This window comes from Dioscorea cayenensis, chromosome 8, assembly GCF_009730915.1.
Source record: "Dioscorea cayenensis subsp. rotundata cultivar TDr96_F1 chromosome 8, TDr96_F1_v2_PseudoChromosome.rev07_lg8_w22 25.fasta, whole genome shotgun sequence".
Taxonomy (NCBI): Eukaryota; Viridiplantae; Streptophyta; class Magnoliopsida; order Dioscoreales; family Dioscoreaceae; genus Dioscorea; species Dioscorea cayenensis.
Window position 1 is genome coordinate 2,958,122 of NC_052478.1, and position 24,396 is coordinate 2,982,517.

At 33.2% G+C, this 24,396-nt stretch overlaps 2 protein-coding genes across 5 annotated transcripts; one reads left to right on the top strand and one right to left on the bottom strand.

The window, feature by feature from the left end:
• Positions 1-64: 64 nt before the first annotated feature.
• Positions 65-13,618, top strand: LOC120266330 (nuclear pore complex protein NUP1). 3 transcript variants are annotated; one of them, XM_039273951.1, is made up of 10 exons: positions 65-425; positions 4,000-4,046; positions 5,867-5,985; positions 7,644-7,809; positions 8,258-8,569; positions 8,694-8,774; positions 9,217-9,957; positions 10,115-10,563; positions 11,323-12,515; positions 12,657-13,618. In XM_039273951.1, exons 1-10 carry the CDS (start codon positions 161-163, stop codon positions 13,082-13,084), a joined length of 3,801 nt encoding a protein of 1,266 aa, XP_039129885.1. In that variant the 5' UTR covers positions 65-160; the 3' UTR covers positions 13,085-13,618. The 3 variants fall into 3 exon arrangements, with proteins under 3 accessions (XP_039129885.1, XP_039129884.1, XP_039129886.1); XM_039273950.1 differs by having other exon boundaries at positions 11,323-13,618; XM_039273952.1 differs by lacking the exon at positions 65-425 and adding an exon at positions 5,498-5,758 and having other exon boundaries at positions 11,323-13,618.
• A 3,049-nt stretch (positions 13,619-16,667) lies between these two features.
• LOC120266421 (axial regulator YABBY 5-like) lies at positions 16,668-20,786 on the bottom strand. 2 transcript variants are annotated; one of them, XM_039274045.1, is made up of 6 exons: positions 20,287-20,786; positions 18,599-18,718; positions 18,299-18,426; positions 18,108-18,260; positions 17,931-18,006; positions 16,668-16,945 (listed from the first exon to the last, which is right to left on the bottom strand). In XM_039274045.1, exons 1-6 carry the CDS (start codon positions 20,353-20,355, stop codon positions 16,826-16,828), a joined length of 666 nt encoding a protein of 221 aa, XP_039129979.1. In that variant the 5' UTR covers positions 20,356-20,786; the 3' UTR covers positions 16,668-16,825. The 2 variants fall into 2 exon arrangements, with proteins under 2 accessions (XP_039129979.1, XP_039129980.1); XM_039274046.1 differs by having other exon boundaries at positions 16,692-16,945; positions 18,108-18,156; positions 18,330-18,426; positions 20,287-20,779.
• Between the last annotated feature and the right edge of the window lie 3,610 nt (positions 20,787-24,396).

Here is a 24,396-nt window from a genome sequence, read left to right on the forward strand (position 1 = left end):
TAGTATGCGGTGACACGACTCGCCCCCAAATCCCCCAATTTCCCCCGCATCGACGCCGCTGTAAGAACCCTCAAATCGCGAGGGTTTTCGGGTTTCCCTCTCGATCTCGCTTCTCTTGTTCCCCATTTGCTCTCGCTCTCGATCTTGATCTCTTTCTCTCATGGAGTCAGGGGCGTACGAGAGTGGCGGGACGGGCGGGAAGCTCCGCAAGCGCACCCTGCGCCGCGCTACCGCCCCCACGCCCTATGACCGCCCTCCCGCCGCTGCCCGTGGTGGTCTCGGGGGAATAAAGAATGGGTGGCTCTCGAGGCTTGTCGACCCCGCTTCGCGGATCATCACTGGCGGTGCGTCCAAGCTCTTCTCCTCCGTCATCCGCAAGGCCCTTCCCGCGCCCCCCGCTCTTCCCGCTCCGCCGCCGCCGTCAGGTTTCTTTTTCTTTTTCTATTTTTCCTATCTGGAAACCGTAGTTTTGGCCAGCAATGCCATTTTGTTTGGTTTTCTGGTGTTTTGGTTTGGATTGTTTCTTTGAATTTTTTTCATAGGGTTTTGGTACTTGTTTTTGTGCTGTTTCACTGGGTCGAGAGAGATTTAGGAGAATTTTGTTCTTGTTTTCCTGTAGTCCCAGGTGTAAAATGCTGTTGTTTTTAATTTGTTTTTGTGTTGTTGATTTCCCTATCATTTTGGAAACTTTAAATTGCTGGGTTGTTTTGTGGAAAAGTAGGTGCTTTTGTTGCGCGCTTGTGTTGAGTTGTAGCCTGGCAATATTTTCTTGCCGCTTGCTGTGATCTTGCTTTTATTTCACTCTCGCCAATATTGATTTTGTGCTAGTCTTAATTCCTAGGTCAAATTTGATTGAGCCGATAAATGACACTCTGATTTTTTAGTTGTTTGTTTATTTTTTAATTACTGTGATAATCATTGTCTTTGAAGTTTTATTGTGTAAGCTTGGCTTAGGAATAGTTAGAGATGTTATGCGATAAGGTTTTGTAATTATGCCTTGTTAGTGTCCTCCATCCACTGTACAAGCTCGCAACCCTCATTTTATACGCCACATTTTTAGTTCTGCTATCCCAAGTACTTTCACTAATATCATGGGATGCGAGCATCCCAAATGTTCTTTGATGTTTGGAAAATATAACATTGTCAAAATATTAGGTTTGGGTGCATTGTGATCGACTACAAATAGTTTTTTTTAGCGAATGTGTAGCCATCGGATTATTTGTTGCGCCCTAGTCTGTTCTCTTATGTATCACAAATGCAATGATTGATATCACAACCACAATGCTGTTAGTCAAACTGGTGTGCTTGTGCTGTGCTTGCATGTTGCTTGATAGCAAAATGATGTTGTAGATATGTTTGACTTGGATATAATGTCCTTAACTATTTGTTAATCAGTTTGTGTTGCTTCGCATCAGTTTTATAATGCTCACTTTTTAGATATGCTGAATGTGTCATGATTTTTAAGAAATGTGGCAATCCTTTATGTAATGATCATTGGTTGTCATTGTTGTGGAATAAATCATCAATTTTTACCCAATTTTTAATGTTTATTAGTGAGATGCACATAGATGGAGAAATTAATCATATTGCGATTGCCATGCATCCTCTCCATCATCTTCTTTGATGTAGATTTTGTTGTGATATTTGATACATGGAACTTTGTGCTCCAAGTCAAAAGAACAAAACTTAACCTAGTCTAATAGTCTAATTTCTCTTCATGAATGGTAGGCATAAAGCAAGCGTAGATGATTAAATGCAACTAAATTACAAATGTTGATGAAATTAATTATTAAAATTTTTTAAGTGTTAAAATACATTTACCAAAGATACACACACGCACACACATATATGTATATCAAATTCATTTACCAAAGATATATATATATATATATATATTAAGTAGCTTAACTTAAAGTAGATTGCTTTCTTCATTTTAAGAAAGATATACAAATTGATAGCCTTAACATCCTAATGCAAGCAAAAGCACTTTATTTTGTGTCTTGAGTTATTTTTGGTCTTTGGTCCCTAAAAATGTTCCAAAATTTCGTTAACTGGAGAAATTTGATTAAGTTAGGGGTCGTTTGGCATTGTTTTTGTTTTTTTGTTTTTTGTTTTGTTTTTTTTCGATTTTGTTTTGTTTTTGTTTTGCTACCAATTTTTTGAAAACAAAAAAACATGTTTGGATACCAAAGTTTTATGTTTGGGAAAGCAAAAAGCACGAAAGCAAAAATAATAATATTGTAAAATTTTGTATTATTTTCTTAATTTATATTGATATAATTTTTATAATTTTTTATATTAGTAAACAAAATTAAGTTGCATTAGTAAATAAAGTTTTTTATATATATTTTTTTAAAAAATATAAAATATTGAGATGTGAAATTTTTATAAATCTGTATTAGTGACAAAAAAAAGGAACATATGATATATAGATTTTTTTTGTGAAAATTAGGAGAAATTTAGAGGAAACCAAAGGAGATTTCATAAGAAAAATCTCAAATGTCTAACTATCCTTATCTTAAATTTCCTACCTATTTTAAGAAAATTAGAAATAAATCTAAAAAATGATGAAAACAAATATATTTCGAGATTGGAAAAACCAAGAAAAACAATTATGAAGAAAAAAATAGTTGAAGATCTTGGAACGTTTATCTAAATGCTTATGAGAAAGTGAAAACAATTAATGTCATTAATGGGTTAAGTTAATGTTTTGGAAACGTTTTCAAAATAGTTGAAAACATAAAAATTGTGTTTCCACCTTTTTTTGAAAACATAGGTGTCAGCTTGGAAACCTTACCAAACGTGTTTTTCTTGTTTTGTTTTTAAAATTTGGAATTGGCAATAAAAACAAAGATTTGGCAACAATGCCAAATGAGCCCTTAGTTACTCGTTGACAAAGTTGCATACATGACATGCCAGCTGTCAGCTTGGAATTAAATAGTTGACAGCTGACGTGGCTGAAATGATGCTGATTTGTAGTTTGATGTGGCATAACCACAGCATTTTTGATTCAAAAAGGAAACGTCCTTTGAAGACTTATCAAAGGAAACAGAAACTAGACATCAACCAAAGATTGAAATAGTTCAGTTTTCGTGTTTGTCAAGTGTTGTTTACTTTCCATTCACAGTTAAAGTCTTTTAAGAATAGTTATTAAAGTTTGTTGTCTTAGAAGTTTTCGATATTTATTGTGGTTTTGTTGGTTTCTCCTTGCATCCCTTTGGGGTTTTGTGGGAATTTATGAGTTTTATATTTTTTACGTCATGTATTACTAGTCTCTATAAATAGAGCATTAATGAAATAAGAAAAGGGCAATGGATGTCTTTTGGAAAATTGTCTTCTTTTTTTTTTTGGTTTTGAGATGCAAGGCAAGCCCAGTTGTGATACCTATGAATTTTAGATGATTCCTAAAATCTTACTAGTGTGATGCTAGTAATGTATCTCCAACTCAAATCAACTTCTTTTTAACCTACTGGTCTTGCATCAACTTGCTACATCAGTTGACATGTGGCTTTTATGTTTTTATTTTGTTTCTTATTTCTATTTAGGTACATGATTTGGTAACTTGTGCCATTTTATTGCAACCTGAGAGATGTTTATTTGGATGCATTATTTGATTTTGCTGATGTGGCTTAAGTTCCATGCCATCAACCAAATCAGTAATTAAAAAAAAAAATGGAAATATAAATTATTGTAACAATATACAATATCATGTGCCCGCTAATGTTTCTAGTGCTGATTGATGTTGTGCCATGTTGGTGGTGATGTGAATTGCTGGGATAACTTGAACAATTTTTCCTTGTTGGTGCAACTTTGAACTGCTTTTAGATATGGAATTAAAATGAACACGTGGGTGCAGTTAAGGACCAAAGTGCATTTGCAGGCTTATTCCATTTTATGTTTAACTTGTTATTTGCACAATATTATTCAATTTATACAGTCTTTATATTTATAATTTGTGTTTTGTTATTAATTGTATTTCATATATTACCATGTTGGCAGATGAAAATCTTCAGTTGATTGACGAAGATCCCCAAGATGTTTGTTTGGTGAGTAGCAAAGTGCATTCAGTTTAATAGCGGGTCATCTTCATACACACTATTTTAACTTTTTATTATTAGATGAAGTTTAATCATGACTAATCTCTTCAAAATGTGAAGATATCGATATATTTGTTAGTTTATTGTTTTTTAGTATTATGTATGGTGTTTTGTGCGAGATTGTGATTGCATGCTAGATGAAAGCTGCTCAATGAAGTTGTGCTTATATCTGTTTTAGCGTTATGCAATAAATCCAACATGGAGATTATGGACAAGTTTGCCATCTTTGAGTGTTCAGTCTAGAAAGCCCTCACCTTGGATATGTCATTTTCTAATGTTTATCCTCAACTAGATTTAGTTAGGTGTTGTTTTGTCGGAATTATTAAAAACATGGGTTAAGGGGGTTTGGTGTTTGGATGCTTGAGTTTTTGTTGAGGGAGAACTTTTATTGGAAGATTGATAAAATCTCGACTTAATTACTACTGATTATTATTATTATTATTATTATTATTATTATTATTTTATTTTAACATTATATTTTTCTGATTAATCATTGCTTTATATTAATTAATTAAATCTTGTAAAAAAAAGTTGGTGGAATAATCCCAGATCTTGTGTTCTATGTTTGGTAGAGTTGGGGTCAAATCGGTCTAAGTCCTTGCCAAACACCACCATATTGTTTCTCGTTGTCAAGCTGGTTGTTGTTGTTGTTGTTGTTTTGTGTTTCTTCTTCTTCTTCTTCTTTGGCGCATGGGTTGTTAGTTATGGAGGGGTGGTCAAAGTAATTAGTTGATTGTGGTAGATTTTATGTGTAAAGCATGTAATGGACAATGATGGATCGGATGATTTTATGTCTATATTCAAGTGCAGAAATTAATGATGTGTGCCTCTTGTTGGTGTACTAGCAAAGTTTTCTGTATGCTTCACTGTGGTTTGCTGTTTTTATATGGCTAAGTCTCAAGTCTGTGTTTATGAGTTTTTTTTCCTGTTATATTTACTTTCACGGTGTGAGGTAATATAATTCAATTAAAAACTTTATCTATCTCTAAGACTTATTTGAAAGATTATTTTTCTAGAAGACATGAACTTAATCACTTGAATCTTTTGTTTTCTTTAGCTTATGTTGGTATGTTTCAAAAGCATCCTCATTCTCAGGAATGTTTTTATTGTATTAGGGCTGGTGGTCTTTTCTTTCATTTATGCATACAGCAGTCTTTGATTACTTCGATGCTTGTAGTTTGTAGCATGCTTAGGGTTTTCTCTTAATTCTTATTGTTAATGCCAGGGATGCATGCTTCCATATTTTTCATTATATTAACTTTTTTTGGTTATTGCTGCTGCTTTTTGCTTTTTGGAGCTTTACGTCTTTCTCCTTTTGATATATAGGACTTTTAATATTATTTTAGTGGTTGTTTAGGCATGCTGCTAGGTTATCAATCTGATATCCTGCGCATGCACAGGGGAGAGAACTGGTTCCAGTTATCATGTGGGGAAGGTGGACAGAGAGAATATCCAAAAGATGAAGACTGCAGGACACTCATTCTTGGTTTACAGGAGCAGATATATTACTTCATCAAAAGCATATGAAATTTTAAACAATAGAATTATGCACTTGAATACCTTCTGTGGCCCCTCCCCATATGGTAGCTGTTGCTGCTTCTCTTGCTTTGCGTTTGTGCATGGATATCTCATGGATACCCTTGCTGAAATTCTCATTTGAAGTACTTCTCTCTTTTTCAAATTATGCATTTCTAATGATGGATGCTATGATTGCTTTGGATTTTATATAAGCTTTCGTGTGTTGTGCTTTTGAAAATTATTGTGCGCAGAAGTCATTATCTGAAGTCCAGGAAAAGGGAAAGGGGGATGGCAAAGAACTCATTAGCAATTCTGAATCTGTTGGAGTTTCTGAGCTTGAACAACTAATGAAGCAGAAAACATTTACGAGGCAAGTATTTAGCTGTATTTAGCATGTGAGAATTGAAATGTCCACGTTGTTTATGATAGTAAGTGCGTTGGGAAGTTATTTAAAGTATTCATGTTATATTACATTTTGTGTGTTTTCTTTGTCTGGTTGTATGCCTTCCTTTCATTTTGATTATTTACTGTGACTTTTCATTCAGTAGTATTTTGTCTGAGTAGAGCATACAAAGACCTCCAGTGCCTATCAAAAGAATTTACTTGATCAGTTTTTCTTATACGTTTTTTGGATCCAAAATATTCAGTATCTTCCCATGAATGAGTGTATTAGGCAAGGCTCTGTTGCATAGAACAACGGGCTGCAAGATATCAGATTTAGAAAGTGCTTTTCTATATGAATACAAGAAATTATTAAGCTAATTCTTTTTGATGAATAGTTCTGTTTTGTAACTTCATGACAGGTTATAATATAGCTGAATTTTGTGAAGATTCTTATATTGATAATTATCAAGATAGACTGCCTTTTAAAGAGTTATGCTAGATTAATAGTGACACAGAACATGCTATGCGATCACACTAAGGGTTTCTAGGCAATTGCACCTAGAGTATCTGAACAATAAAAGAGAATTACAAATTGAAATAAAACATTAAGCTTAAAGAAACTGCAAATAATTCATTAACTGATTTCTAAGGAGGCTCATCTACCTCTTTATAGAGTTTTGAGAACTTAATTAAGCAAGTTTGACTCCTAATAGTAGAAAGGTTCGACTCCTAATAGTAGAAAGGTTCGACTCCTAACAGGAAAGGACAAAAAGTCTTAATTAAACTTAAACTTACTGATAAACTTAATTAAACATTGAATTCAAAATAATTTGGCAGAAATTTCAGAAAGTGATCATGAAATTGCTAAACTGCCCCTGACACTAATATGTTAGATAATAATTCCTTATTTTGAATTATGTCTTTTCTTATAATAGCTTCCAAGTCTTCGTCGTATGTCATTTGCATCAAATAGACTTTAAGATGTCAGATTCAAATTCATTATAGAATCGATGCATACAAAAGAAATTGTTGAACTGATTCTTTTTGATGAATGGATCTGTTTTGTAACTTCATGACATGTTGTAAAGATGGCTGAATTTTGTGAAGATTTTTATCTTGTAAACATCAAGATAGACTGCCATTTAAAAAGTGATGCTAGAATAGTAGGCTGCAAAATATCTGATTCAAGTTTATTATAGAATCTATGAATACACGAGAAATTATTTAATTAATTCTTTATGATTAGTAGATCTTTTTGGAACTTAATGACATGTTATATAGATGCTGAATTTTGTGAAGATTTTTCTCTTGATAACATCAAGATAGACTGCTATTTTAACAGTGACGCTATCTCGGTTGTCCTGTGTGAAAGATACATAGATTGTCCTCCTTTTTGTCTATTCTTAAAGCATGAGCAATAGTTTTATTTTAGATTTTTTATTTTATCAAATATATGATAGCATCAGAAATTTAGAAGATCTTATTGTTAGCATTTGTCAGATATGAATCTCTATATTTCAGTAAGTTACCAACTATTCTGCTAGTTTTTAATCGATCAATTTTTGTTGGCTTTATTTTTTCTTGTCATATTGGCAATCATGTTCATAATTTTGTCTATTTCTAACAAAGTTCCTTAATGTACAGGGCCGAGTTCAACTATTTAACAGAATTGCTTCGGACAAGAACAATTGAGTCAATGAGGACAGAGCCAATGGATGATAATAGGGAAGTTTCAAATGCAGAAAAAGACAAGGGAACTGGGCAAACCATTTTTAATGGGAATACGACACCTTCCAAAGGAGGTTTAATTGTGAGTGTTAATTTATCTAACATGTATGTGTTCATTAATACATATCTTCCTACAAGTATCTGTAGTTAGTGGATATTTGGAGGTCACCAAAGTTGCATTTGAGTTTCATGTTTTTCTTGAAGATATTTGCACAATGACTTTATTTCTTCAAAGTTACAGATCCCAAAAGTAATTTAGGTCTGCCCTTATTATCCTTCTTGAGTATCTCTAAATCTGTTATTTAATTCTATGTTTCTCGATAGTGAAGCAGTTTATGGTCTGATTTTACAATTAAGTTGAAGATAGGTTAGGTTTTGCAGATGATGCATTGTCTGCTTCAAGCACTATTTGTTCAGGAGGGATATGTTCTTTCTTGAAGCTGCTTTTTAAAGAGTGTTCACTAATAACTTCTATTTTTTAATTTATTTTTGTTAATATGTTCATCCTTTTGATTTAATGTCATTAATAGATCCCCAAGGAGGAAGCTTCACCAGCCGAAATTGCAAAAGCATATATGGGTTCTAGACCCTCAAAATTACCATCTTTAAGGTATAGTTCACAAAGTCATGTGTCCAGAGAGGATGCCACTTCACCAAACGGCGTTCCATTTGCAGTGAAACCACCTGATCTTTCAGTTGCACCAAGGTCTATTGTTCCCTTTCCTAGAGTACCCGAACAAACTGAAAATGGCTATTTCACTCCTAGATCTCTGGGCAGATCAGCAATTTATAGAATGTCCCGTTCTCCATATTTTAAAGTTCAGACAGCAGCTAATGTCAAGGTATTTGTCATTTAATTTTTTAATGGTTGCTACTTTTTCACTCTTGTTACTAGGAGTTGACAGTCTGCTGCATTTTAGTTCTTCCTTTGATCCACTTGCTGATTTTGTTATGCTATGACTTTAGGGTGGCACGCCTGCTGGAGAATCCTCAACATCATCCCAGTGGATCACAACAACAAATCTCATGCGTTCTGGTAGTAAACAGGTATTTACTTATTTACAGTACAAGGAGATCATCTTTCTCATGCATTTTGCATTGCTGTTGGGTTAATTTTGGTAATCTCTTGTACTTTGAAAAATAGGTTTTGTGGGTTGAAATTGAAATCCTATGCCCTTATATTTGGTTCCAACTTTTGTTTCTTGAATTTTATGAAAGTTGATGAACTTCAACTCATATATCAAGCTGATTTCATCTTTTGCCAGTTTGGGATTTATTTTCGGAAAACCTGCTTATTGGGCATCTTCTATTATTGGATTTTATGCCATTGCATTATTGCAACTGAAAGTTTACTTTGTACAAATAGTTACTGTTCATTTGGTCATTGCCTTTAAAGCTGGTTGTTGCTTGCCTCATATATGTGGTCTGTGGTTTTGTCAGCTATTGGTTACTATGTCCTGATTATTTGTTCTGCTTTGATCTTGTGCAGGCTCTGAAACGTGGTAGTTCAGTTTTGGACAGTGATTTTGGATCTTTTGGTCCGATACGTAGGATTCGTCAAAAATCTAACTTAATGTCCCCTCTGAAGGACATACGCAAATCACTTCCGGAAAACCTTTTGCCCAGTGCTTTCACTCCACTCAGCAAGGATGCAATTCCTGCGTCCGTGTCTTCTATTCAAAAGCATCTCCGATTCAATGTGCCTAGACATGGGTCTGGACACTCAGTGGATGTGGAACATGATGATATTAGGAGCTCTGATGATGGTGTTCCTCCTATTCCTCATCAGTCTGGTGAAATGGCAAGAAAAATATTGCAGCAACTTGATAAACTAGTACCTTCTCCTAAAGAAAAAGCATCTGAACTCAAAGCTACTACTAGGGATGAATCACCTTCAAAGCTAACACTTGATATGCTGCATGGGCGGGCTCTTAGAAGCATTGAACATATAGGTCCTGCTAATTTTGTGAATACCCGATCCAGTGCTAGCGTGGATGCCACTAATGATTCAGATCCTCAAAGACTGCCTCAAAAGCAAGAAATCCAAGGGAACGGGCCGTCAAAATCTGTTGTTTCCAATGGCATGACATCTGGGTCGGACAGCAAATTTTGTGCAGTCACCCCTGCTACAGATGCCAAATCTGATAAGAGAGTTCCAGATGTTGCCCTTATGGAATCTTCAACCATCCCATTGCACAAAAAGCCAGCATTTAAAATTAGTGCGCCTGAGGTATGAAATTCTGCTTCGAGTCCCTGTCGTGATTACTGATTATAATTTCATATAGTTATGATTTTATATTTTTTGTTTTAAGTTTTTTCTTCATGTTTCTTGTGTCATTGACCTTTATAGCTTTAAAAACTGATCATTTCCTCAATTTCTTTTGAAGGATTCTCTTGAAATGGAGGAGGATAATGATGATTTTGCCATTGCTGCTGCTCCTGGTTCAGCAGCCAATGGGAAAGATAAGCAGGACCTGAAGTCAGATCGCATTTCTGAAACACAAACCTCAGAGAAACTTGTGGCTTCCTTACCCCAAAGCATGCATCCTACCCTTACTAAAATATCTGGGGAGTTTGATGGGAAAAGTACAGATCGACCTGCCGCTTTTTCATTTCCTCTAACATCTGTTTCCAGTACAATTGTTCAGCCTCCAACACCAACTATGCCAGCTCCAAAACCTGAAATTTCAGCTCTGACAAAAGAAGAAACTTTGACGCCTGTTTTTAATTCTGGCTCCAAGGATGCACCCACGGCTATTTTTTCACTAAACACCAGTGATCCTTCAGGCTTCAAAAGTGACAGAGATCATGTTTCTCAATCAGAGTTATCAATCAGGTCCACATTGTTCTTAAAACTTATCCTTTTCCTCAGAAATTATGAAGCATGCATGATTCTTGATTGTTTTGCTCTTAATTTTACTTATATAGCCACATAGATTTTCTCTCCCGCTATGCTTTTAGATTGTTTTCTCTTTTAGAAGAAAAGCAATGACAACTGTACAATAATTTCTTTTGATTTTTTGTTATTATATACCTGTGGATCTACTGAGAAGATTAAGCATTCGTTTTCCCTGCAATGGACTTAAATATCCCTTCCCCTTTTTTATCACTTTTTTTTTAAATCATTAGTACAGAAGTGGAAAGAGGAAAGAGCTTTCTTGTATTTGAAATTCTCCGCTTGTACTGGTTTCTTGATTAAAATGTTTGTCTTCAAGCTTGAGTTTAAAGTTAAATTGAATAATTCATTCTTAGTCTTGAGAACCTTTATTTAGATTGGACTTTCACATCTTTCTTCTCAGTATTTCCCACTTTTGTGTCCCTTTATGTTAGACAATGGTATTATGATATTAACTTCAGTATGTTCTCTCTATATCACCTACTTATTTTTCGCTTTTATTTTGAAGAAATTGTCTACTTATTCATGTTTTCCCAGTTTATGTTTTCTGCTCTGTTCCTACTGTAACAAGTTCATAGGAAAGTATATTAGATTAAGAGTGTATTGACATTGCTTAACAAAGTTTGGCTTTTTGATTAATGTCTTTTTATGTGTTGTGGTTCACAAACTTCTCACTTTAGCTTTTTGATTTCGTTGCAGAAATACTAGTCCATCAACTCAAGCTGAAGGCATAAATTTAGATAGAGGAGATAAAAACCAAAAATTCAGCGAGTCCTTCAAGTCATTTGGCAGTTCAGCTTCGTCAGACTTGCCAACCTCCTCTCCTGCATCTATCTTTGCTTTTGGTGCTTCAGTTCCTAGTTTAAACAATGGTTCCTTGAATCCTAACCCACCCGCAATGTTTGGTTCTGGTATCCCAAATTCTGGTGGCCAATCAGGCTTAAATTTATCCTCTAGCAATTCCGCACCTAGCAGTTCAAGCAATGTATCATCATTCTCGTCTACAGCAGCTGTGTTTTCCACAGGTGCTGCATTCAAATTTGGGTCTGGTACGTCAATTAGCTCTTTCTCTTCTGCTTCTACAACACTGGAAGCAGTCAAGACACCTGTATTCAAATTTGGGTCTGGTACGACAACCAGTGCTTCCTCTTCAATTTCTACACTGGAAGCAAGCAAAACACCTACATTTAACTTTACTAGTACCTTTCAAGCGTCTGCAGCGAACACAGAAAGCAGTAGTTCCACGGGAAGCAACGGTTCATCTACTTCTTTGACATCATCTCCATTCTCAAGTGCAAACATTAATTCTGCTACCTTGACCACATCATCAGCATTCTCTAGTGCAGGCACTCTGGCAGCGTCATCTCTATTCACCAGCACAATCAGTGGAACTGCTGCACAGGCAGGACCATCTTTATTCTCGAATTCAGGCAGCAGTTCATCTGCTCCGATCTCGTCAGCTGTGCCTTCAACCACATTTGGAAGTCATTCCCCTTTGTCATCTTCCTTCCCATTTTCAAGCACAGGAAATGGAATATTTGGTTTTGGGGCTTCTGCTCAGTCTAGTGATTCAAGCTTAACATTGTCTAGCACCAGTTCTCAGAACACCAGTAATTTTGGTGCCGCAGCAAGCCCAATTTTTGGTGTCCAGGGTACTTCCTCAGCAAGTGGGATCTCAAATCTTTCACAGAGCACTGGCCAACTCAGTTCATTTTCTTCGACACCATCTTTTGGAATGACTGGTTCTCCATCATTTGGTTTCGGTACCTCACCATTTGGGGCTGCAGCTTCAAGCGCCAAGCCTTTCAGTTCAAGTTCTGGGTTTACTTTTTCTGCTAGTGCTGGTTCTTCCAGCGCTGGCAGCAGCTCTTCCTTTGCAACCTCAGCTGCTGGTATGTTCGGTTTGACTTCTCAATCATCATCAGCATCCCTCAGTACTGCTTTTGGGTCAAGTTCACCTTCTGCAGGATTAACATTTGGAATGTCAGCACCTGCTTCGGGGGGTTTAACTTCAATTTTTGGCTCATCAACAGGGTCTGTATTCTCATTCAATTCTGCTGGTGCAGCATCAACGACTGCTTCTGCACAGCCTTCCTTTGGTGTATCAGCTGTGGCCAGTTTTGGCTCAGGCTTCCCACAAAATGATCAGATGAATGTTGAAGACAGCATGACGGATGATGCAGTCCAACCTACTGTTTCAACAGTCCCAACATTTGGCCAACCGGCTAATTCTCCAACACCACCCAGTTTTATGTTTGGTTCAGCTGCAGTTCCTACTGGTGGGCAACCTGTTTTTCAATTTGGTAGCCAGAACTCTGTTCCGCCGGGTGCCAATTCTTTCCAACCATCTGGCACTCTTGAGTTTACTTCAGGAGGAAGCTTTTCTTTAGGCAGTGGTGGTGACAAGTCTACCAGGAAAATTGTTAGAGTACGACGCAACAAACCAGGCGCCAAGAAGTAAAACATAGAAATCCATCTCAAGCAACTAATGATCTATTTCTGGTAAGACCAGCATTATTAGCTGGGTGTTATCTTGACTAGGATTTGCATGGAAAATATCTAAATGCTGTCAAGTACTTCCAAGTATCATTGCCTGACTGTTTGGTTACCAACGGAAATCAATTATTTCTTGGGCGGTTCTTTTCTCATGCTCATCCTCTTCACCTTTTCTCATGCTGCATGCTTCTTGCCTATATGGTTGCAATTTTGGTCATCTTTAATGAGTCTTTGTTGCATCATTGTGGCGTCAGCTGTCGGGCCCTTGCGCAGCTGGTGAGCTCTCTCACTCAGTTGGTTCATGTACCATACTCCGATATGTTCTCCAGTCTCTTGAGTGTAGTCTGTGTGGCATTCCCGAACTCTCTGTAACGTAAGCCATTGCAAGCCATCTTACGGTGGGTGCACTGCTTGGTTGAAAGTTCAAAACTCTTTATCATCTTCTAGTAACAATATTCTTCTGGCAATTAATAATGCTTCTTCTCCTATCATTTATGCTGCTACTCTGTTCCCTTTGTTTTTAAAGTCTCCACAGGGAATTATTTATTGATTGAAACAAGGACATTGACTAATTCAAGCATGCTTGTTGTATGTGCATGGTTAAGTTAGCCATGTACCTTGAATTTTTCCTAATTGTTTTTTTTTTTGTAAGTGATAAAGTACAAGTAATAGCATTCTGGAAAATGATTCAAAAGAAAGATTAATCATAATTTGACAGATTGATTTAGAGAGAAGAAGAAGAAGAAGAAGAAGAAGAAGAAGAAGAAGAGAGAGAGGCATGAAATGACGTTGGAGATATTATTTTTGAATAGAAAGAGAAAAGGAAGGGAAGGAGGGAGGGAGGGAGGGAGGAGGGAAGGGAGCAGAGAAAGATGGGGGAAAAAAGAAGGAGAAATGATAAGTGTGTCGGTGTGTCTGTCCTGAGGGTGGGTGGGGTCCATGGTTAGGCTGTTGTGTTCAGGCTTTGTCTCTGGATTCCCATCTGCCACAGCACATAACAACACTTGACTTGACGTTTCAGATTTCATTTGCAACTGTCTTGTCTAATCTCATACTATGCATTTCTTCTTTTTTTATTCTTAATCTTAGCTAATTATCATAATTAATATATTTAAATCTTTTTTTTAATGGGGGAGAGTAGCCCTCCCATCTATAATGCTATGCAAAGTGTTGTTGCGCACTAGCTAGGAAACATGCGGAGAAATTAGCATATCTTGCTAAGATATGGTCAAATAATAGTTTTAATTGTTTCTTGTCAATAGTTCAATAATTATTGATTTGAATACACATTGGTGTTGGATGTTTCCTTTTTTTATTGGATTTGGATTTATTTATTTATTTATTTATTTGTGTTGCTCTCTTGCCCAGCAAACTGTCATGATGCTAAATTTGACCTTTGCCTATGTATGCATTGTATGAGTTAATTTGGACTTAGGCACTCATATTTTTATTGTGAGAAAACAAAGCAACAAAGAATGTCTCATAGTCATGATGTGGGACTTCTTACGTCTTGCATTATAATTTATAACAAGAGGAGGTCTTTGTTCTTTTTTTAGTAATTAAGTGAGATGATAATAGGAGAAATTTGTGTGGCTATTAGAATTTTGTTTATTTTTTTATGACTTAGTTTGATTTTTTTTTTTTAGTGAAAAAATATATTGATTGTACTTTGAGAAGTATGTGAAAGTCATTGAATCTTGTAAAGTTTGGGTTTGATTGATGTGGTGTTTTTCAATTTCTTTTTTACTTGATTGTATGATTTGCTATCATATACAGTTACATGAATGCTCCCAAAATATTTATAAAAAATAAATAAATAAAGAGAGGATGCAAGAGAAATGTCCAGTAATAGACTCAATTACTAAGCTAGCTACAATTAATTTATAGATAATTTCATCAATAAATGATTACTAATATAATAATTTTTTTTGTTTAATTTTATTATCGCACATAATATTAGCATTAAATTCAATGCCGTGACATAAGTGGAGGAATCTCTCCCTCATCCCTGGGACCATTATTATGTTTACCATTATAATTTATAACTAGAACATTTCCTAGTACAACATATTAATTGGTGGTTGGAAATTGGTTGTTCAAATATATTAAATTTTATAATCTTTAATATAATATACATAAAATCCATAGACACCAACCGATCTCAAAAAATCTAGTAATAAGCATATTAAATTATTTAATATTTAGAACAAGAACTTCCACTACCTGTAATTAAAACATTATACCAGACGACTAAACCTTTTTATTTTATAAAAATATATCATACCACTTGCTAAACATTTTATTATTATTATTATTACAAACTGGACAAGTCAAGTTAGAGACATGCACGTATAAAAAATTAATATTTCAATCTATTTTTTATCAAGTATAAGCTGAAATTTAAACATATTTTTTTAATAAATATATAAATATAAAATGAAGAGAACATTGTGCTAATAGATTAAGAAGTTGTTGAAATTGATTTTATTATTAATACGGGTTATATAAATGAAAAAGATGAAGTTCAAAAAGATTTGAACATTGAATGATGGTAATAACTAGCAGTACCAAACTTTTGTCTATATAATTAAAGAAAGAGAGTTTCAAATTGAATGTGAATGAAGGTAAAGAAGACAACGGAGCGCGTGTTTCATGGCGGAGAAGAAGGTGGTCATCTTTGTGTCCTCTTCCTCTTTATAACGGTTTCCTCTCTCTGTCTCTCTCTCACTCTCACTCTTTATAAGTACTATATATATATATATATATCTTTGTATCATATTTATATCCATCTTTCATATGATTTCATATCTTCATACATATATAAACATACATGTATATATATGATGATGATGATGATGATGATGATGATGATGATTTGTTTATTGAATATATAAAGCTTTGCATGGAGAAATGGAGTCCGTATTTGAGCTTAATTAATAAATTTCAGAGTGTGGGTTTCATTTCATTCAATGCCAAGTATGGCCTTTTAAAAAGAGAAATAAAGAAAGAGAGGAAGAGAAAAGAGAGGAAGGTGTGTCTCTCTGCAATGCATTGTCCTCTCATTGCAGTTTCCACATTCTGAATCACTGTATTGAAAATGACACTTCATCACCACCACCATCACAACCACTCTCTCTCTCTCTCTCTCTCCCTCTTTTTCTTTCACTCTTTTTCACATTACATATTGATTTTCCTCTCTTTCTTTATTATATTTGTCTCATATTTATTGCATTCATGTCCACTTGCACCTTCCTCTCCTCTTCTTTCTCATTGATCAATCAATGCTTCTCTTCATCCTCTCCATTTACATATATAAATCTTATATATATATATACGAGTAAAATTAAACTTTGGTTTTAAAAAATCATCATGTTATAAGAATGTAATATATATATATATATATATATATATATATATATTAAGGTATGTACTCTATCTTCTGCATGACTGATCTAAGGACATGCACAACTGCTGACATGAATGACATGACAATGCATCAACTTATGAAACGCTAAAACATCAAATCTTTTCCACAAACCAAACCGGAGGAAAACAAACAAGGTTCTCATTGATGATACTTTAATAATTATAACTGCAGCATGAGTTTATCATGATTCTCATAAAATCTTAGGATAAGTTCCACAAATAGAATACATATTTATATATATATATATATATAGATATAGATATATACACACACACACCATTAGCTCAGTAGAATTCCTGAGACTTTTTGGCTTCCTTGTGCACTGATAGGCTCGTCGAGCTTTGCTTGCTTGTTTGCGTCGAGAGTTAAACCGAAATGAATGTGCGGGAAATGCGCCCACTGCAAAGTGTAAAATGTATCATTTGATGTATGTATGAATTGCAAGTATGATTTAGTTCTTGATTATGAATATTTATGTGAGATGTTTATTGGAAATATATTTTGTGAATTTGATTTCAAAGAGTACTAGTATGTTAAATCAAAGCTAGTTAAAGTGAAACTGATGAATGGTACTCAAGTTGTTGGCAGGATGCATGCCTTAATTAAATGAATTGAAATAGTACAAACAATGGCAAAAGAATTCTGATTCTTAATGGTTTATTATTAAAGTTTAAGAATTTCTTACTAACAAGAGCATAGTTTATAAGCATGAAATCATGGGAAATTAGGGTTTTATTCATATTTATTTTTTTTATTATATTTGAAATCAGACGTTATCATCTAATTGCTAGCTTTAATTGCTTTATGTCTTTTATATATAAGAATATATGAGAGAGTATACAATATCCAAATGAATAGGAAAAAGCTAAAATTTTTTAGGGTCTTCAACTATAATTAGATTATGAAACCAAGATTTATTTATATATTTAGTTAGTTAGTTAGTTTTTAACATTAAGTATGGGTTTCGGTTATAAGGAAAATTTCAGCTATGTTTGCTTTGGAACATATGCATATATATCTAGCTTTGTTATTGGCTTTATATCTTTGCTCTTAACTAATTAGACTATTAAGAGAATATTTTGGGTTCACTTTTTGATTACATAACTTTTTTTTTTAAACATATTTTAAACAATAAACCTTAAACCATAAGTTCTAAGTAAGCATATAAATTCAAGCATGACTTCTATCAATAACTTATCTAATTAATCAAAATGTTCTATTATTCATGGGGAAAATTAAGTTTGAAGGTTTATAATTGTAACTTTAGTATCACTAAGAACAAATAAAAGACATTATGATCACTTGATCAATAAATGATTTCATTAGTTTGATTAATCTAATTTCATGTATCTGTTTATATATATATGAACTATAATTAACTTACATTCTTTGCTGCAGCACTGAAAGCCTCTCTATGGCTAATGTCTGGATTCATAGACTTTATCCTTTGTATCTCCTCCCTGCATAAAAATTAATATATAATTAATTACTTCACTACTCGTCAACATAGCATTTTGTAACATCGAAATTATAAATCGATTGCAGAGATCGACGAAAGTACTTGATAAACCGGTTATACGCAGAAGGAACTCTTTGTCTCTTCTCTGGTGCTGCATAAAGAGAATAATACGAAAAATCGACATCATAGTCATTTAGCATTTTACTTACTAACCTTTCCAACCATTCCTCTTGCCAATACAAATCTTGCTCTGATTAGTTTAGATTAATATTTTCATATCAATTAAATCCGATAAAGAGAATGAATTAGTATCGAAAGCCTTACGCCGAATTGGCAGCATTTGTTGTTGATCACTCTCCACTGAATTGCTTGCTGATGTTCTATTAGATTTTGAAGAAGATCCTACCTCCATTTGATTTCCCTGAAAAAGATAACATAATGCATGTTGTCACAATTTAAACACTCGTTTTAATTATCTTATTAAAACTATTAACATGTGTATCTTAATTAAGATCATATATAGAAGCAAGACAATTAGAATCATGAATTCACTTCACTTAAAACATTGAACCGAAAAAGAATGAAAACATAACCTGAAGATTGGGAGGAGGCAGTGATTGAAGTAAAGCTCCGATATTCACAGCCAGCAAATTCGAACAATGACCGCATCTTACCGTGACAATGTTGAACACATTATTGCCTGGCACACTAACCTGAAGTGATTAAAAGAAAGACGAAGAATTAAGTCAAGAAAACGACATGCTTGCAAATATCGGTGCACATTTGTGGAAGAAGCACTATGAAATTTAAACAGTGCATGCACTATGAAATCAAAATCAATCTGTCCTTGTTTTAGATCCATTTGTTTCATATATGAACTATTAACCTTAAGAGTCAGAAACTTTCATCAATGACTACTTCAGGAACAAGATGAGAAATGAAACCATGAAACAGTATTTCAAACAGACTATATAATACATAAAACATCAAGCTTTGTTTTTAAGGATGAGAATGATCAGAATAAGAACAAGTTTCTTTTGATATTTCAATAGAGTTTGGTTTATAAAGGTTGCAACTTTGACCACCTTCTGAATGCTTCCTCATTTTCAATTTATTTATTGAGAAAGAAGGTAGAATAAAATCAAGAACAACACACACACAGAGAATGAGAGAGAGAGAGAGAGAGAGAGAGAGAAGAAAAAAGGACATGAGAAAAAATCCCACTTTCCACACATTTCAAGAAGAGTTGAGAGAGAGAGAGAGAGAGATAATGAGAGTTGCAGGTTATGTTGGACAGTGGGTGATGTTATGATACGTGCAGGGTTTTGTTGGGATTGTGGTCACAAAAGCCATAAACAGGAAGTTGAATGAGAGCTAAACCAGAAGGCAGGAGAAGCACAGTTGAGTTCCCTTTTCAGAGAAACCATGCACTCTAGTACTTAGACTTTTGCACTAAAAAGAGCATTAAGATCAATAGAACTTATATATATATATATATATATATATATGCATATATATGGAAGTTAAGAACTCATTCTTCATCCTTTCATTTCAACCAAATGTAGGACTGAAATGATCATCAGATATATGATTAATATTTATAATAATCAACTCAAGAGGAAAAAAAAAAAAAGAAAAAAAGAAAAAAATCAAAGCCTAGACTGCCAACTTGATTGACAAGTTTGTTGTTTTATAAAGAAGATGAGACTTGAGAGAAAAACGTACCTGTTTAAGTATAGTTGTACAATTTCAGATCTAAGATTATGCAACACAATGGAATGTTCACTGTAGACACAGATGATCATAAAATGCAAAGTAGTTTAATTTTATAAAAGAGAAACTCTTGGTTTTCATTTTCATTTTTTTTTTTTATCTACTCTTGAATCTGCCTTGAATCAGAGAAGAACAAGTTAAAATCAGTGTTCTATTCAACAATGAAAAGCTTAGATCTTCAAAATCCTCAAGAGATCTAACCTCTTTCAGTGAATTTAATTAATACAACTAACTGGGTGGTATTCTAAAGCTAACTATCTCATGATCATATATATATATATATATATATATGAAAACATATGATCATGAGCATCAATGGTTGGAAATCTATTTCTTTCTCATCCTGTCAAGAAGACTCAAAGAACGTAAAATTCCATGCAGTTCTCAAGATGGCAGAGGACTAACTCAAAAGAGATGAAGATGAAGATGAATAGTGAATCAAAGCAAAGAGAAGAATATATAGAAAGAAGATAGAAAAGAGAAGAGAAGGGGAATTAATTGGTTATACCGCGAGGATAGTGTTGCAGTAGTTGCAGTGAACATAGCAAACGTTCTCCGGAGCGAGTTGAGCCGACATTTCTGATCGTCACCGGAGAACTAATCTCTCTGTGCATATGCTATATAAACCAACAAGAAAGTACGTGCTTTGTACTAGATCAAGATGACGAGGATGAAGTAGAAGAAGAAGATGAAGAAGGAGCATATATATATATATATATATATATGAAAAGCAAGAGACTAGCTAGAATTCACTCAAGGACTTAGATTGTGTGTTGTATATATGTGTAAATAAATAAACATATACATATACATATATATACATACACAAAAGAAGATTGATTACAAAGAAGAAGGTAAGTGAATTGAGGGGTTAACTGGGGGCAAAGAAATGTGGAAAAGAAAGGTGGGGGCAAGAAATGGGAAGGAGGAGTTGTACGGTGTGGTTATGGTGAGAGGAAGGGGATGTTTGTGGGATGGATGTGGGAGGTGGAAGAGGAGGAGGTGGATGGGTTATGATTGAATGAATGAGTGGGTGGAAGTCTACTACTACTATTACTATTATTATTATTATTATTATTATTACTATACTACTACTACTACTTGTAATGCTTGTTCCCTAACAATGCTACCTCATTTTTTCTATCTTTTATGTGTATAATTTTATCCTTTTGATTTCATATGTAGGTCACCCACATGTGGGGGTGGGAAAATGCCATATTAATGCACTATACATGTGTATAGTATCTTTGTTTGTTGGTTTGTGAGTGTGTGCGTGTTGTGTTTATCAACTTTTGTACTTGCTTTTTATTGTTAATATAATTAAATCTATGTCAATGGAAAATTAATGAGAGAACAAGAACTTTTTGGGCGGGTTTGAATTAAAAACTCTTATTTCAGATGTGTTTGATTATATGTGCATTTTTTTTTTATTATTGTCAGATGTACTTTTATTATTTTTTTAGGGTACGATGTGAATAAGTCACCTCCACACATATTTTATTATTACACTTCAACTATATATTGAGAGGGAGCTGAACTTTCGATTACTAATATAAAAATCAAGTGTTTTATTGCTAAGCTATTTCAGTAATAATTTTATGATGTTTGTTGCTATGTTGATTGTTAATATAATTAAATGAATGCAATTGAATATTAATGCGAGAAAAAAATTTTTTTTGGAGTGATTAGATTAAAAAAAATTATTCCATTTGACTATATATGTATTACTGTGCTAATGTGGTTTAGATGAATCTTTATCTTTTTTATGTTTTTTTATAATGTAAACAAGTTATTTCAAAATATTTTTTTTATTATTATTATGCTTCATTCAATTATTGAGGTAAGCTGAATATTTAATTTCTCGCATGAAATCAAGTGTTTTATCACTTGAGTATTGTGGTGGTGATTTTACAGTATTTTTTACTATGTTGCTAGCGTAAACATAAATTATTTATATATGAGAAAAAAATTATAATAATTAGAGTAAAAAAATTATATAGGAATTGAAGTTTCATGCTTATTGGTATTTTTTTTTTATTTAATAAAAAAATTTCTTTTGTATTAAATCCAACAAAACTCATACTAAATAAATAGCAAAAAAATTTAAAAAGAAAATTAATATTTACAATTTAGAAATTTCAATCTCTCAACTCCATTCACTTCTTTGTCATCTTTGTTAGGTGGCTTTTCAAGTACATTAATATCAAATCAATTACTTACAATCATGAGAAAATTTTATGTTAGCAGGCTTAATTTCACTATTTGATTGGTCTAATCAAAATTTTCAAATCTAACAAATAAGAATATCAAACATCAACAGACATTTGTTTAATTAACAAGAACATGCAATAGTAATTCGAACAACTTTTATATATATATATATATATAGAAGAAAAGTCATCCGGGGATATTTATAACAATGTCCCTAGATTTAAAAAAAAAATTGAGAAAGGAATGAAAGGAGAGAGATAGAAAGCAAGATGTGCATGAACAGTAATAATATATAATATTGACCAAGCATGGTATTTTCTTCTTCAGATCAAAATACTGTGCATCATGTTTTTTACTGTACTACTATGATCTCGACCAACCTTATATATAGGGAACTTGTCACCTGCATTCGTAGTTATTAACGAACATCCGTCGGCTGAGATTGATTCGGATCAAAATATTGTACATCTCATTTTTTACTGTGCTACTATGATCTCGACTAACTTTATATATATATAGAGAGAGAGAGAACTTATCACCTACATTTGTAGTTATCTGCGAACATCCGTCCATCAACGATAAACAGTGACCTGTAAACAATGCTATCAATAGTGTAAAAGTATGAAGCATATTCTCATCTCAACTGTTCGATCATGATCGTAACAATAATATAATAAATTACACCCGTTCAACTTTATTTGCAACATGCCATCTGCAAATGCTTTGTGGATGTCTGTAAATGACGTATTGCCTATATATATATATATATATGAAGGCAAATGAAGATGAGTCTCATATGTGTCATTTATACATTTGTTTGTACATACACTTCAAAAAAAAAATCCCAATGTGAGTTAAAAAAGATCAGTTGGTGTACATAATATCATTAAATTAAGTTTTTTTGCTTTTTAGAAATTGAATTGATCTTAATTGATGTATATATTAGATGATACATTGTGTACAAATTTTCTATCTTCACTTTGAATAATTTTATGAGTGAACATTATAGTTTGGCAATGAATGTTGGTCCACAACCGTCTTTAAATTTTCCTCTAGACCTTTTTGTTGATCTCACACCTATTTGTCCATGTTCATAAAGAGTACATCTCCCATTTATTGATCACCAAAGAAGACTTATCCAACCTCTCTAAATTAATTTGAAATCAATGACATTTTGTTCTAACTTTTTATTATTGATATAATAATGGTTGTAAGTTGTCCTGCAATCGATTAGATCAATTTTTTATTTTAATTAATGATATGAGGATATTAATTATTACAATTATTATGTTCGGACTTTATAAATAAATTTAGAATGATCAATTTATTTTCTTTAAATATGATACTAGAAATTAAAATTATAGTTCAAACTATTAATTGATGTGAAAATTTAAAAGGAAAACAGTGAACCTTTTTGACCATGAAATTAATTATGAGGCTATGGTTCAAAGTCAATCTTAGATTATGTTCTCCTGAAGATATGAGAGGTTAATAATTATTTTTTAAAAAAGAAAACTTAGATATTTTGTATTATTATTATTATTATTAAAGGGGGATGTTGTTGTTGTTGTTGTTTTAAAGGCATGTGAGGAGACAAGAGCATAATATTTGTTTAGTAATTGGAGCATACATCCATCTATGTGGTGTCTTGTCAATTGGACAGTTTGGATCAACCATTGTTGGTGCAATCATTCAATACTTTTCCTTTTCATTCTTAACCCTTCCTTACTAATACCCTTTTTTTTCTAATTTAACTTAAAATAAATTCTAGTTATGATAGTATGGAATAAGATACTTCCTTCTAGCAATACGAATTATGCAATAGTGCAAGAAAAAAATATTAATTCAATGTATTTCCAATTGTATATAAAACATATGACTTATTCTTTTGTTTTAAAAAATAATATATAAATGAGGTATAAAAATAAATTTTTTTATAAATATTAGCGAATTATGAACCCGTAAAAGACGTTGAACTTTCGATTTTCTATTTGAAAAGGAAACAAGCTACCTATCTATTTATTGTGGAGTTGGTATAAAAATAAATATTATGATAAAAAATATATATATATATACCCACACATATAAAATTATAGTATTATAATATAACATGAAAATAAAGAAGGAAGGTGTCAATGTCATCCCATGTATTGATACAGTTGAGAAGCTCCAATTTTATGTGTGAAAGATCTACAATGACTTGACGTGAAAATAAAAGACAAGGTAGATGATGGACATTGCCCTTGTCCCTTTCTTCAACAAAAGGACTGTTTTTTCTTATATATATATATATATTATTTTTTTTTACCTAGGAAGAGATTATCTGTCACAGGTTATTTATATATAGTGAATGATTTTACTGAAATTAATTTTTACACTTCAATATAATGTTATATAATGAATAGGA

What these genes read in the sequence shown, in the direction of transcription:
- LOC120266330 (XM_039273950.1), top strand. Translation starts at nt 161, where the DNA reads ATGGAGTCAGGGGCGTACGAGAGTGGCGGGACGGGCGGGAAGCTCCGC. An exon ending in CTTCCAAAGGAGGTTTAATT is followed by an intron (nt 7,810 to 8,257) that starts GTGAGTGTTAAT and finishes TGTCATTAATAG; the next exon opens with ATCCCCAAGGAGGAAGCTTC. An exon ending in AGACAGCAGCTAATGTCAAG is followed by an intron (nt 8,570 to 8,693) that starts GTATTTGTCATT and finishes CTATGACTTTAG; the next exon opens with GGTGGCACGCCTGCTGGAGA.
- LOC120266421 (XM_039274045.1), bottom strand. Translation starts at nt 20,355, where the DNA reads ATGTCGGCTCAACTCGCTCCGGAGAACGTTTGCTATGTTCACTGCAAC. An exon ending in TGCCTCCTCCCAATCTTCAG is followed by an intron (nt 18,427 to 18,598) that starts GTTATGTTTTCA and finishes TATCTTTTTCAG; the next exon opens with GGAAATCAAATGGAGGTAGG. An exon ending in GATACTAATTCATTCTCTTT is followed by an intron (nt 18,261 to 18,298) that starts ATCGGATTTAAT and finishes TAATCTAAACTA; the next exon opens with ATCAGAGCAAGATTTGTATT.